This window comes from Vigna radiata, unplaced genomic scaffold (genome assembly GCF_000741045.1).
Source record: "Vigna radiata var. radiata cultivar VC1973A unplaced genomic scaffold, Vradiata_ver6 scaffold_275, whole genome shotgun sequence".
In the NCBI taxonomy this organism is placed as follows: Eukaryota; Viridiplantae; Streptophyta; class Magnoliopsida; order Fabales; family Fabaceae; genus Vigna; species Vigna radiata.
In genome coordinates, this window is record NW_014543809.1 from 175,552 (window position 1) to 191,480 (window position 15,929).

General features: G+C 37.0%; 1 protein-coding gene across 4 annotated transcripts; it reads left to right on the top strand.

The window, feature by feature from the left end:
- The first annotated feature begins 1,640 nt into the window (after positions 1-1,640).
- Positions 1,641-12,063, top strand: LOC106754882. Of its 4 annotated transcripts, none has more exons than XM_014636949.2 (3): positions 1,642-2,667; positions 5,449-5,547; positions 11,697-12,063. In XM_014636949.2, the coding sequence occupies exons 1-2, from the start codon at positions 1,789-1,791 to the stop codon at positions 5,503-5,505; spliced, it is 936 nt and encodes a 311-aa protein (XP_014492435.1). In that variant the 5' UTR covers positions 1,642-1,788; the 3' UTR covers positions 5,506-5,547; positions 11,697-12,063. The 4 variants fall into 4 exon arrangements, with proteins under 4 accessions (XP_022633815.1, XP_022633814.1, XP_014492435.1 ...); XM_014636950.2 differs by having other exon boundaries at positions 11,702-12,063; XM_022778094.1 differs by lacking the exon at positions 5,449-5,547 and having other exon boundaries at positions 1,641-2,667.
- The last annotated feature ends 3,866 nt before the right edge of the window (positions 12,064-15,929 follow it).

Genomic DNA, 15,929 nt, shown 5'->3' on the forward strand with positions numbered 1-15,929 from the left:
CCTAAGAAACCCTAAAAGAACACCCAATGTCTTTGGGTCCAAAAATAACTTGAAAAATAGAAACAAATTATTTGTAATTAAAATAAAAAAATACAATTTATTTAATTTCCTAAATTATTCTGCCCATGATCTTCACAGTTCTTTAAATTTCTTTCTTCATGAAAGATTATTTCAAGGAGACATGTTTTAATCTTTGACCTTGTCATAGATCCTTTGAATTGCAAATGTCCTTTTTAAAGTTCTTCTCATATATATTTCAGGAGATAGTCCTCTATCATTTCCATTCCGCTTAAATTAACAATCAAGATTATATATTCTAACGCATAATGAAACATTTGTTTAACAACTCCAAATGACATTCTCATTAGTCAAATTAAAAGAAAGCAAATAAACATATAATAAACATAATATCAAGCCTAATGCTAAAAGGTAAAAAGATAAACCAATCAATTGATACAATGAGTGTGTTATCTACTTTGATTGATTGATGTTATAGTTGATTGTTAATATCTTAAGAAATTATGTGATGGATGATATCCTGAAAAGTTATTGATTGGGCGAGAATAATGTAATCCATTTGTGGAATGAATATTCTTAAACAGATTTATAGCTACAAATTAATAAAATTAATGCATCCTTTATGTAGTTAGAGTTATCAAAATGAGTCACAATCCACAAGCCAACCTGACCCACCATGGGTTCTGGTCGGGTTAGGTTTGAAAAAATTGTATTTTTTTATGCGGGTCAGATTTCAACTTGGCTCATTTAAATCCGGCTCATCTGGGTTGAACCCGTTGTGGGCCGGGTTAACCCACCAATCCAACTTAATTTTATTTTATTAAAATTTAATTTTAATTTTATAAAAAAATATTTATTATTATTTTTTTGCTTGAAAAAATTATTTAGGTTTCATATTTTCAAAATTAATTAAACACGGGAGTGAAATTTATTTAGATTGGAATTATAGTAAATTTGTAATTTTTTTATTTAAAAAAAATGTAATTAAGTGAACCAGTGAACCAACCCATTTACCCACAACATATGGTGGGTCGGACCGAGTTCAAATTTTTTTGACTCGCTAATAAATAGACCAGGTTGAATTAGTTCACTAAGTGATCAATCCGTGGTGGACCGGACCGGATCCAACCGGATGACCCAAACAACACTGTATGTAGCCCTATATATATATATATATATATAATGAAACTAATTAAAAGTTTTAGAAAACAATATTATTGTATAAGGTTATTTTATTAAGAAAAATTGTAAAAAGAATTTGTATGAAAACGTATTTTACAATTCTTTATCACCGCTTCAAATTTATTAAAATAATAAAATCATATGCAGAATTAAATAAAAGGCGATGCCATTTTTTTCTTCTTACATCAAAGTAACATATTCACACACTTATTCTTAGTGTAAAATAATTTTATACGATTATCCCATTCCAAATCATTACATATAGTAAGTTGATTTCTATAATAACTATTTCATAAATTATATAAGCAGTGATTAAATTATAATACACCAATACAAAGTGATTAAATTATGAATGGTTTCTTTAATATTTAAAACAGTTAAAGAAATATAAGATTTACGAAATTATTGTGATTTTTTATGTACTGTTAACTGAAAAAATTGTGAATATTGAGCATAGAAAAGAAGCACCGGAAAGTGTCTTCGTATCGCGGTATCAAGATTCTCTACTGGTAAAGTAAAACGGACTCAAGAACGCTTTATTGTGAACAAAGATCCGTTATTCTCACCACTCTCTCTCTCAGCGCCGCCATGGACGATCCACCGTTGCAGAAGATCTCGATTTCCGGCCCCACACTTGCCTCCCTCATCCAGCGCTTCTCCACTTCCCCCTCCGCCATCCAAGGCCTCCTCTTCGGCCACGTCACCCACCTTCCCACCACACCCTCCGACGACTCTTCCCCCGCCGTCCCCACCCTCCTCGCCACCGTCACCGGCTTCCTCTGCTCCCCCTCCTTCTATGAATCCTCCGGCGCTGTCATCCCCTCCGCCCTCCACCCTCACTCCTCCGTCCTAGGGTGGTTCTCCGCTCGCCGCCGATCCGCCCTCCGCCCCTCCTTGCGCGAGTTCTCCGTCACCTCCTCCCTCTCGTCTCTCTCTCAATTCTCTACCTCAATCGATAACTCAAACCCAAACCTAAAGTCAAATTCCCCCGAACAACCTTCTCTCTTCCCTCCCTGCGTCTTCCTCCTCCTAGCTTCCCCTCCCTTCGACAACGCGCCCTCCTCGCACGTGCACACGCACGAGTACCGCGCCTTCCAGTTCCGCACCGGGGACCAGTGGTTCGAGCCCCGCTCCCTCGACGTCGTCAACATCGGCCCTACCTTCCGCGGCCACTACGGTGCTTTCAGCCCCACCTCGAGTCTCCCCGCACTCGACTGCGGGCTCCGTGGCTCCCCGATGGATGAAGGTGGCGACGAGAGGCTCGCCCGGATGAAGCAGGCCGCCAATGACCAAAGGGAGCTCGACGGGTGTGTCGAGGGGTTTGAGGTTGGGAAGTTGGGCAGAATGGTCGGGTCTGATGCTAGGAGCTACACCGAGGGTTTGGAGGAGTTGTATAAGAAAATGCTTGTTAAGATTCAGAATTTGACTAGCTTGGTGGACGAGAGTTCTGCTATGGTTCTTGAGCAGGTGACATTACTATTAGGCTTTAGTTTTCATGCATGTAACTAAGTTTGCATTGTCAATCCATTGGAAACCTTGCTTGTGTTTGATTTCAATTGCAACATTTTATTGAACACTATGCCAATGTGTTTGATAGTTTTTTATTTTTTTATTTTTTTATTTTTATTTTTTTATTTACTTTTTCTGATGGAGTTAGAAGGAAAATTTACTTGAGTTAAATGCTACACTGAGTTGCATTTTTATTCAATTCTGGTTTAGTTAAACTCAACTTAGGTTCCTAACGAAAATCCACACTCGCTAAGTAAGGGTTACAAACTTATGATGTGCGTTGGGTGTTAATGGATATCCTAGGGACCGAATTAAAGTATATAAATGTGGGCAATGCTATCTTATAAGTCAGTTTTATAGAATTGAATTAGTTCCAAATCCTACATTCTAAGAGATACAGAGGAGGAGCTTTCAAAAACTTATCTGCTACAGAAAGCTTTATGTTTTAGCAAAGAAGATTTTGAAAGCTCTTCTATCTTGAATCCATACAAACTCATCTGTGACAATTTTCTTGTGATTGGATGATTGTATAAAAATCTTAGAAAGCATACACTACCAATTATGAGTCTATCCTTGGAATGATTGGGAGATACTTATTACTGTTGTTGTTGTTGTCAATGTTGGACAATTATATTTATTATAAACACATGGTGGCCGTGATTAGAATGTAGTAGTGGCTGTTGCTAATGTAAAGTGCTTGTTTGTTATATGGCATGATGATTAATATAAGAATGTAGTGGTTGTTTAAATGTGGGGAATGTTAATTGACTATAAGTATTATTGCCTTTGATTGGGAATGTGTTGATGTCAAACTACTGTTTTTTAATCAAGTTTTTGAGGTTTTAATTTAGTGGTTGACAATGACCGATTGAAACTAATGTGGCTTGCTGCCATGGCCTGATGCATTGATGGGAATTGAGATGTTGTGGATGTGCCGTTTTCTTTTTTTTTTTTGTGGTTTTGGAGTCTTGTAGAACTGTTTTGTTGAATTATTTTAATTAGAGTAATCAGTAGCACACGTTTGTGCCAGCGTGGAATAGAGCAGCTTGCCCATGCCAGAAGGTTGCAGCCATTGTGCATTGTGAATTGTGGGCCACGTTGTTTTGACAAAATTGAAACAGATGCGCAGTTGCAGGGAGGTCTGTGATGCGATTTAGGATTCACCTAAGGGACACAATTCCAAGCTGGGAAACGGGGTCATTTAAGTGTTTGTTTTCTTCGTTAAGGGTAGAAGAGTAACTTTCCTTTTTAACTTATGACCAATAATTTTCACTGTCCTATTTATTAAATTAACCCTTCCCTCTCACACTCCGCCTCTCTATTTCCCTCAGTGTTTTCAATGAGGCTTCTGGTGGCACTTCTGTCAGTGCTATGCAACCAACTTGACCTGAAGCTTCTTACAAAAACTGCACCTTTCTTTCTTCCTTCTTTTCCCTTCAGCTATGATGGCTTCGTCTCACCCACCCCACTGCGCCACTCAACCTGCTCAACCAACCTCTTGCTGTTTTCCTATTTTTGAACATGTTGATTTGTTGTTTTGCAGTTTTTGCTGTTTTGGACCTCTGCCACATGAAACTTTAACAATAATATGATTTTAATTTTAGGCATTTTTTTTTTATTTATTTTTAAGCATGTATATTATATACATCATGCAATACGAATCTACTTAGGGATGAAAATACCAGTCAACGAGATACCATTCTGCCACTGTAGCAGTTTTCTGGGTGGCCTCCTTGCACTGCTATCTGCACGTGACTTCATAGTTTTTATTTCGTGCTACTTACTTTCATGCTTAGAACACATTATTTTTTGTCTTCCACTTAGCTTCCAGATACTGTGTGATTTACATTTGTGGTTATAGTCATTCCAAGAATTCATCTGTTTATCGTTTCTTTCAGTTTTCACTGACATTTCTGGCTTAATGTTTAGATTTATTGTTTGCATTTTTGCTCAATGCTTTTAGTCAATTTTTAAAATGTGGTTAGTTTTCTGCATTTTTGTAATTGATATATTTCTCTGTGCTTTACTCTTCTATTTTGAAGTTCTTTGTTTTCTGCATTTTGTCTACTTCACTCTACCCTTTCAGTTCTTAATTTTCCTGCTAATTCCATTTGCTCCCATCAGTTTGTTTGCCTTTTATTTAAAATTTTTTTCAAAGCATTTTGTTTTTGACTACTTTTCTTCAGATTTGATTTGTATCTTCCATCTTTTCATTTTATTTCTCTACAACTATTTTTGTAGGCATTATACTTTTCTTTTCGAGATATCTTTTATTGGATTGCTAGAATGCACTTGTGTTTTTTGGATATTTGTATTGATTGTGTTTCTTTTTCTTCATGCTCAATTTTCTCCCTTTTCATCATTGTAGTTTTTTTTTTCAGTATTTATATTTTCCCACCATTTTAGTCTTATCAATTTCTTTTCCTGACAGTTTACGTAAGCTGTTCAATTACCGAGTTCCTAAACTTTTTCTTTATGTTCTATATACATATTTGCCAATTTGACATTCAAAGATCAATCAATATTTCTATTCATGAGTAGTCTCAATGAGACACTTTTCAAGATTATTGAACAGCTTGAAAACCTCCATGAAGTGGAAATGATTTAAGACTAGTGATTGGTTGCTGTGAGGATTGAAAAATCATGACATGGAATTTGTTTGTTGCCTCTCTGCTGATACAAAATGATTGAATTTTAAGTTAACTCGTGCTTGATTTTTCTTTTATCAACTTTGAGCAGGAAAATCATAATAGGAAGTTAAAACACAAAATTTTTAGATCTGCTGCCTCAGAATAACTTCTTGTGTCAAATCTGGTGATCCCTTCTTGTTTTGTTCAGGTAAGTCTTGTTTTTTAAATTTCGTTTAGCTGAATTTTCATTTTAAGCAATGTTGTTGAAATAAATAAGTAATTCATCTACCAAAGAAAAATACAGAGGAGCTGTTATAATGTGGAAGTAGTTTATCACTTCATTCATACCAGATTTGTTGTAGTAGGTAGGTCTTGTCCCTGAGAATGTTTTCCAGTTTGCACAAGCGATGCTTACAAGTCCAACTGTTATATATCCAGGACCTTTCTGCTAAACATCTAAAGCTTTTCATAAAATATGTACTTTAGATTTCAACTTGTATAATATGGAATTTCATGAAATATATTGGTTTATCAACTTTGCCTTTTAAACAATTCGAGTTCTAGGTTAATATTCAGCTATGTCACTTCAAGGAAATGACCCTTTCTGTCTTGTACATATGTGATCACTCATAATCTAAAACTTGTTACCTAATACAAACTTTGACATCTCCAAGCAAGGCAATCTTTGTATATGAAAATATTAATTATGATATTTAACACTTAGATGATTTAAATGTCTTAGTGCCTGTGAAATATATCTCTAATATTTGTGTGTCGAATTTATTCTTTTGGACCTAGACATAAAGATATACACACTTTTATAATAATAATAGTAATAATTTTTGTTTTTAATTTATTGTGTCATTATATTATCAAATCTATTGTTAGTTGTTATTTTGTGTTATATTGGGGCTTATAGATAGTGTCCATCCCTATGTTTCATAAGTTTGCACTTTTAACCATTTCATTTGCATTTACTCGTTAAATCTTCTGTTTCAAATTATCAATTCAAGACCTCTGCTGTGTATAATTTTCAAAGCTGTCGTTGTTGGAGACCAAGTATAAGGATCTTCAAGTACCTTGGTTCATTTGTGACCTATGAAGAACGGACGTGGGGAGACAACTAAATTAAAAGTCATAGGACATGGGTACACAACTAAATTATAATCACAAGGCATGGGGCACGGTTAGCAGCCAAAATAAAACTTTATGCCAAGAGTCTGGTATTTTTCCTTAGGTTGGTAATAGGCCCATCGTTTGGAGAGTGTATGAAAGGAGGAATAGAAGAGTGAGGGAATGATGAACTGGTTGGGAGAGTGATACGCACATTGTATGTGGGGGCTAGTTAGTTGGAAGGGTCTTATGTTATATTAGGGAGTGTGTGGAGAGAGGGGCATCTTTTTGTTTATTTGGAGTAGTGTTATTGATTATAAGCCATGGTGGAAATCAGTGTCAAATTTGTTGGCGACTGCCACAGGAAGGTGGTGGCAAGTCGGTTTTAACGTGGCGGTTCATCGAGGCTGCTTTGGTTGTCGCAAAATGGCATCATAAAACAATTGTTGTGGAAATTGTGTTTCTCAGTTAGAAGAAACCTTGGGATTGCATGACCCAACCCGAGGCAAATCTAATTTTTTTCCTGGATGGGTTATATGAAACCCAACCCAAAACTCGACCCAAATCCTAAGAAAAGAGTAACAATACTTATGGTGCACATTCATTCCCACCTAATATAACCATCGGGCCATGCGACGATTAGTTCTGTACACTCCAGAATGTCCCTCAGTGGTGGTAGTGTGGAACCTAGCTTGGATCTTGGGAATGCAAGCTGATTTTGCAGATAGCACCAATCTGCCCTTATGGTGGAGTCTACCATTCTCCAATGTGAAAGTCGAATGTGAGTCAGGGTCCGCTTTTAAGTCCTCCATAATCCTCCTTAAAGTCTCATCCTCCTCTACCTCTCTTAATACTTCCTGGAAATCCTACCAGTAAGGCCTGGCCACTACTCTAATCTCTTTCCTCCTCCTCTACCCCTTTTCTAGATAATGCATCTGCCACCTTGTTCGTCACTCCTGATCTATATATGATGTCAAAATCATACCCCAAGAGCTTGGCTATCCAGTTTTGTTGATTTTGAGTAGTAATCCTTTGCTCCAACAGATACCTCAAACTTCTCTGGTCTGTGTGCACCACAAATTTTTGCCCCAGGAGGTAAGGCCGCCAGTGCTGGATGGCCATTACTAATGCCATGAGCTCCTTCTCATAAATTGACTTGCTCAACGACCCTTCTGACAATGCCTTGCTGAAAAATGCAATGGGTCTTCTGTTCTGGGTGAGAATAGCTCCAACTCCCCCTCCAAAAGCGTCACACTCAATGTGAAATTGCTGGGTGAAATCGGGCAGCGCCAACACTGGTGTAGTGGTTATAGCCCCTTTAGCTTAGCCATGGTTGTTCTATCTAAATTTGACTGGATAAAATTCCCCTTTTTCAATAGATCAATCAAAGGGCGTGCAATCTTCCCATAATCCTTCACACACCTCCGATAATATCCCGTGAGACCTAGGAATCCTCATAAAGCTTTGGGGTTTTTGGGTTTTGCCCATTCCAGGACAACCTCCACCTTCTCCCGGTCCATCTCCACTCCCTTTTCAGATATCAGGTGCCCCAAATACTTGATCTGCATCCTCCTAAACTCACTTCTTTCGATTGGCCACCCACCTATGCTGTATCAAAGTGTTCAACACTCGTCCTATATATCCCATGTGCTCCTCTCAAGATTTGCTGTATAATAGAATATCGTCGAAAAACACTAGCACGAACTGCCTTAAGTGTGGTCTGAACAACTCGTTCAGAGCACTTTGTAATGTGACAGGTGCATTGGTGAGGTCGAAAGGCATAACGAGGAACTCGTAGTGCCCTTGGTGCGTTCTAAAAGCAGTCTTTGAATATCCTCCGCTTCCATTCTAATCTGGTGATTTCCTACTTTTAGATCCACCTTCAAGAAGTAGCATGCACCTCTTAATTGATCAAGCAACTCCTCAATAATCAGGATAGGAAACTTGTCCAGTATGGTGGCTCGGTTATGGGCACTGTAATCTATGCAAAATCTCCCGCTACCGTCCTTCTTTTTGACTAAGATTACGGGGCTAGAGTATGGACTGGTGCTGGGTCTGATTATCCCCGTCCTTAACATCTCTTGCACTTGTTTTTCGATCTCCCCCTTCATCACATAGGGATACCTGTAGGGACATACGTTGATAGGATTAATTCCCTCCTTTAAGGGTATCGTGTGCACCATCTCTCGACTTGGGGGTAACCCTTGTGGCTCTTGAAACACCTCATCATATTGCTCTAGCACCTCCCCCAACTCCTCCTTCTGCCCCTTCGTCAGCTCGAGGCCTGCTTCACTTTCCCCACTCACTTCTGTCCACCCCAGACTCCAGACTAAGGTTATTGCCTCTACTTCTATCGTTTTGAACAGTGCCTCTGGTGCCACCACCTCCCTAGCCAGAGTAGGATCTCCCTGAATGGTAACCTCCTTCCCTCCCTGTCTAAAAACCATAGTTTGTTTTCCCCAATTTGTAGTTACTTCCCCTAGCTTGGCCAGGTAGTCCACTCCCATAATCAAATCGACCCCTCCTAACTCAAATAGGTAATATTGTTCTTCGATCTTTGCTTCTCCCAACTGCAGCACTACCCCTTTACAACATCCTTGGGTCTTCTTCTTCTGGCCATCCCATAAGCTCACGTGATAGGGTCTGGTATCCTTCACCTCTAATCCCAACTCCTTCACTAACTCCTTGGATATGAAGTTGTGGCATACGCCACTGTCAATCAGGATTAGTACAGTTCTCTTCCTTATCTTCCCCTGAAGCTTCATCGTCTTGGGTTGAGTGAGACCTCCCGTCAAGATCGATGACAACTCCTTTTGTTTTTGGTCCATTTCTGCCTTTGCCTCCTTGGGTTCTCCTTCTTCATCCTTTCCCAAGATCACCACCCACAAACTTTGCTCAGGACAGTGATGGTCTGGGCTAAACGACCCTTTGCAGCAGAAGCAACGCCCCTCCTCCTGCTGTTTAAGGAACTCTTGGTACGAAAGGTTTCTAGTTCCTTTTCTCTTATTGTCACTCCCCATCGTAACCCCTGTCTTCTATGTCATATTCCCTGGGTGTCCTTTCTTGACAGAACCCACACTCTCGGATTTCCCTTGCCCGGCCTGGGTTACTCCGATTAGGTTCGGATCTTGCCACTGTTCCTACCCCTCCTGTATTATGCCCCCAAGAAGGTTAATTCTTGGCTACATTCTAACCCCCTGTCTTGGTACCACTATGGGCTTCTTCCACATTCCTCACAATCCTCATCGCAGCCATCAGTTCTTAAGGATCATGGATTCGAATCTGGTTCTAAATACCCTCTTGCAAACCAGCAAGGAAATATCCTAACAACTGCTCCTCCTGGATCCTCTTTGTTTGACCCACCAACACTTCAAAATCCTGAACATACTCGTCCTCCGTCCTTGTCTGTTTGGATGCTGCCAACTGTTCGAAAATGGTGCCCCTGTTTTTGCCCCCAAACCTGATCCCCAATGCTTCCTTCAAACCTTCCCAAGAAAGGTTCTTGGCTTTAGCCTTCCAGAATTGGTACCAATACCTAGCGCTTACCTCCATACTAATCTATGCCAGCCGTACCTTCTCCTCCGTCACCCCTTGTATTTTGAAAAATATCTCGGCTTAATTTATCCAGTTCAAAAGGTTGAGCCCTAAAAAATGGGTAGGTCAACTCTCTTCTGCCCCTTTGATTTTCGTTGACGGACGTTTGGCTTCCCTCTAAATATCCCTCCTGGTTTCTGTTTCGCCCGCCCAACATCCGCATCACTTCTTGTAGATCTTGGCGCATCGTTGCCGTCTTTGCCTTCAATCCATCCATAGCAATCTCCATGGCCTCCAGTTGCTCAATCTCTTGTCTGCCCTTCCTTTCAACGCACTCAGTTTTCCCTCCATTGTGCTTCCTATTGATCCGGCAGGTCGGACCAAATGATAGGTTTCTGGAAAACGAAACCTATCTAACTCCCTCACAAACCCTTAACAGTAAGAACACAAATAGAAAGAATAGAGTTTCTGTATTATCAAAAGAACAAATGTACAAGTACAGTGGTCTATACGGGAGCCTGATCTCCCTCCACATGCCAAAGTCCTGTCTTTACAAAAAGAACACTCACTAACTAAACAGAGATACAAAGGTTTTGTTTTATAGTAACTCCTTCCCACCTCTTCCTAATGGTTAATATAGTTAGGATTCTAACTTACTTCCCCCCTACCTTTCTAACTTTCTCCTCCTCTCATAAACCTTCAAGCCCCTGTCAAAATGTCATGTCAAGTTAAATTACAGCTATGAAAAGTTTAGAAAATTATTTGGAGAAGGTAAAATCCTGATTCTTAAGTGAGGAGTGCTATGAAAACAATAACACATAATCTAGTATTGATTAAAATTTATTGAACCTAATTAAGAGAGAGACTCGTTTAATAAGAAGTGAGACTTACAAATTTTTGATTTTCAATAGAATTAGCCAATAATAGAAAATGTTCATGAGAATGTGTTATTGACATTTCTCTTATCAATTTGGGGAATGTGGTTGAATTGTTAGTTAAGAATCTGAATTTTTGCTCATTTTAGTTACACACACATGGAAACATGAATATGGTGCCATGTCTTGATGTTTTATTACGTTTTAGACAATGCTAGTATCTGTATGCTGTTCATGTTTATACTTCATGGGTGTTTTGTGGTTTAGTGACAAGCCTTCTCTTTGAAGAACTTTTCTGCTACTTCTAGCTTTCCTGTGTTAAAGTGATCTCTTTTATTCTTTAGTTGATAGACGTGCATCAGGGAATGTTTAAACTTGGTAGTGGTACTTCTGTTTCATCATCGTCATCTCTCTCTCCCCTCTTTTTGGTTTTTACTCAATTTATATTGGAACATTTACCTAATAATATCATTATATTATAGTGTTAAAACTTGTGATTTTTATTTTTATTGGAAAACAAACTAATGCTATTGATATTGAACATAATTCAGTGTCATAGTTTTGCAATCTAAGTGTCCAGTTTTCGTGGGCCTGAAACAAGAGGAAGACTTTATTGCATATTTCACCAGGCTTCTGTGTATGAAAAGATGATCATGAACTGCTAAAGGATGAAAATCGTGTTTCTGTAAAATCATTTTTATTTTGTGCAATAATATCTCATGGTGTATTAAGTAGCTTCATGTTCTCACTAATGTTATGGTTAGAGAAAATAGTTGTTATCCATTTGGTCAATCATATCAATGATAACAAGCTTATATTATGTGTGGTTCGGCAGAGAAGACTGGCTATGGACATTTCAGCGTTCTGTGCTTGATCTGGATCAACAATTTCTTCTAGTCACTTCAAAAATTAGTTTGCTGGTGGACCTTTTGGTGGTCATGTGGTATATGCAGTCCAGCTGTTGTAGATGATGTAATTTGCTTTTTGATGACTCTTCAAGCTGAAGAAGGTAGTAATTGTGCAGAGCAGTTTTGAATGATGTGATCTTTCTTCATATAAGAACAATTAGATATTTTTCATGTAGGGATATATGCCAGCCCTATTCTGTATCTTTTTTTCAGCTTTAGTTGTTGCAATGTGTGTTCACAAGGTCACTTTACAAGAGAGAAATGAAATCAACATGCGTTGCGATATTGTTAATAGTTGCAAACTTATTATTCTACTCCTTCCATAAGACGTTGTGAAATGCATACCATTGAAAAGCATACTTGCAGAAAAGTGGTTAATAATTTCCGTTGGTTAATGGAGTGGCAATGTTTTCCTCATGAAGGTATGTTCTATTGTTCTTTCGTTAGTTTGTCTATCAATTGTTAGTCTTTGACTCTATTAATTGTATGCTTCTTTCTGCGTATTATAACTGTCACTTCATTCATTTTAAGAAAGAGATTTTTGGAATATATTAATATTTTGGATTCGGAAAGCCCATCTGGGTATAGGAGAATCCAAATTCCTTGCGGGACTTTTGATGCCCATTTGTTCTGTTTTTGTACTTCACATTGTTTTACCAACTTCATTTAATCCTTTTTGAAGTTCACCACGAAGTATTGAAATGGTTGAAATGAATGTTTGGTGCGTTCACAAACAATATTATTTAAAACTTGCATCAGCTTAAAATATATGATTTTTTACGTTAGTGTTTGGTTTCCTGAATTAGATTGATAAATTAATTTTATACTGATAAATACTTTTATCAAGTGATCAAACTAATAAATATGAAATTTCGGAATAATTTTTATTCAGGCAAGTCACATGTAAACCTGTAATGTTTCCTAAAGAGCTTGTCTTATAATTGATCCCGACGAATTCTTATATAATTTCCAGTTAATAAAAATTAACAGTATGCTTGAGCAAGTTGAAAAAAAGTTTAAAAAAAAATTTAAAAGTGAAATACTATTCATAACATTTATTATGGACTTGTAATTGAGTTTATTTATGTATTTGGAAAGTTAACTGCAAATTTATTGGAATGATTCCCAGAGAAAGATGATGCATGAGCAATGAGAGTAAGTACAGCATCAGGTCTGTAGAAAGCAGCTTATTCGGAGCAGAGTGTTGATTATTGTATCCAGTCCAATAGATGAAAGGCAAGCAAAATATCCATGTAAAATTCTGGAACAATCCTACATGTATGTGTGGATGGAGATGGATATATAAGATGAGTCCTATGCATGTGATGGTTTGTAATAGTATTAATTCCAATTATTATTATGAGAACATTAAGATAGGTTAATTAAACATTTAGTTAATTCATTTCAACCGGATTTCATAAACTGAAAGAGAGATAATCTACACGAATGAAAAATATTTTAATTAACATAAATAAATATACTTATACTTTATCTATTTTTTTTATAATAAATCTCCTATCAATTTATCTTTAATAATAGTACTAGTAGTCGTACTGGCAATGATTACAGTTATAAACGAATATAATTTAAGAAGAGAGTAATCTATTTAATACGTAAATTGCATTTTTAATATACCATTTAGGAAGAAATGTTAACGAATACAATATTGAAGAGAATGATAAAACACGACAACTTCATCTCTTCTCGGGTGACAGGACAATATTTATAAAAAGGGTAAAACTTGAAAGAAAAATAGTAGAAGCCGCAACTTGGGATGAGCACTGTCAATTTAATAGCTATTATTTATTGTTAGTATTTTGAGGTTGTAGAAGAAATAGTTAATGAAGAATAGAGAAAATAAGGAAATAATAAGATGTGAAAGTAGTAGTTGGAAAAAGTGTATTTTGTAATTGTTTTAGTTGTGATAGATGTTGTCTTACATCAAATGGTAGAGTACATAGATATTTATAAATATGTAGATTCTTTTAGAAAATCATAGTCATAACATATGTGGAATGTAGTATTTGCTTATGTATTCTTGATGTTTTTTCTTCATATCATAGCCTTTTCTACAATATTTTAGAATTTGTGTTGCATTTTGTATTTTTAAGGAAATTTTCATATTCTTCTAGAATTTGAGTTACACTTTAATACTCCTCCTTAATACAAATTTGTTAACTCCAAACATAATGAGTAGTAGTTCAAATCTCGGTCTTAGTAACGCTTTTGTGAATATCTTCAATTTCATCTTCTTCCTCCATTGGCTTGATCCATTCTTCTTGTTTTGAAGCTTCTCTATAACACTTAAGCTCAATCATGGCCATATTGCAAGTTTTGTATATGTCTACCCAAGATCTTACTCGTCTTGGAGTGGAATCAAGTGAAGAATCTTGTTGTGGAGGTGGAGTAGCGTACCTGAATTTTTTATCTCTTCTTGAGTTTCTTATTGACATGTTGCACTGGTACTAAAATGTTTCTTTTAACAACTTTTTCTTCTTCCTCATTCTATGAAACATTTTCATTAACTTCAACATCTTAGCTGATGATGAGCTCTTTTGTTCATAAGTTGTAGACTCGATAACCATTTGATTGTATGTTATATCTCAAGAATTTTCCTCATATAGTCTTATCTTCAAGCTTGTGACTCCTTTGATCAGGAACATATATCTAGAGAATAAATTCAAATACTTATAGGTGTTTAGTTGACGACTTTCTTCTACTCCAAGCTTCAGTAGGAGTCTTGTCTTGGACGGTCTTAGTTGGACATCTGTTTAGAATGTAAATTTCAGTGTAGACTACTTCAGCCCAAAAAATGTTAGCCATGCTTTTCTCTTTTAGCATTGACCTTGCCATTTCCATGACTATGCGATTCTTTCTTTCTAACATACCATTTTGTTGTGGAGTATATGCGACGGTAAATTGTCACTTTATGTCTTCATCTTCTGAGAATTTGCCAAACTCGCGAGATGTGTATTCCTTGCCACATTCACTTCTAAGTACTTTTATTTGTTTTCCATTTTGGTTCTCGACAAGGACCTTGAATTTCTTGAATATTCCTAAGACTTCTAACTTCACCTTTAAGAAATAGACCCATGTCATTCTAGAAAAGTCATCAATGAAGATGATGAAATACTTGTTGTTGTAATGTGAAGGTGTCCTCATTGGTCCATGAACATTGGTATGAATCAACTCCATTAAGTCTTTTGTTTTCCATGCTTCGCCTGTTGAGAAATTAGTAAGTGTTGTTTGTCGAGGAGACATCCTTCACATGATTCATTATTCTCTTTCAAGCATGGAAGATCTCTCATCATGTTTTTCTGATATAAAAGCTTTAAGGCATGTGTGTTGAAGTGGCCAAACCTCTTATACCAAAGCCACAAGTCATCAACTTTTGCCTTTATGGAAATATTAATTCTAGGTCTGAAGCTTATAGGAAAGCTTCTATTTCTCTTCTCCATCTTTACTTGGCTAATTTCTGTCCCTCTACTGTCATAAATTTTACATGTATCTATATCCATTCTCCATCATTTAGCCAATACTTAAAATATTTGGGATCTAGTAAAACGTCCTAGATGAATTTCGTACCTTTCTTTGTCTTCACCATGATAGTTCCTTTGCCTCGAGACTCCACTGTGATGTTGTTTCCCCACTAAACTTTGATATTGATAGATTTATGAATGTCTTTGAAGATACTTTGATCCTTCACCATATAATTGTTGCACCTATCATCCAAGTACCAACTTCCTTCCCCACTAGGAGATTCTTGATTGNTATAGAATAAGCATTGCTCCTGGTTATGTTCTTCCACAAAGTTTGCTTGATGATTATTTTTATTACGAAAATACTTCTCTAAGTGACCAAAATTCTTGCAATATTGAGGTTGAGGTTGTCAATATTTTTTTTTTCAAATGACTTGTCTTTTTACAANTACCCATGTCATTCTAGAAAAGTCATCAATGAAGATGATGAAATACTTGTTGTTGTGATGTGAAGGTGTCCTCATTGGTCCACGAACATTNGTATGAATCAACTCCATTAAGTCTTTTGATTTCCATGCTTCGCCTGTTGAGAAATTAATAAGTGTTGTTTGTCGAGGAGACATCCTTCACATGATTCATTATTCTCCTTCAAGCATGGAAGATCTCTCATCATGTTTTTCT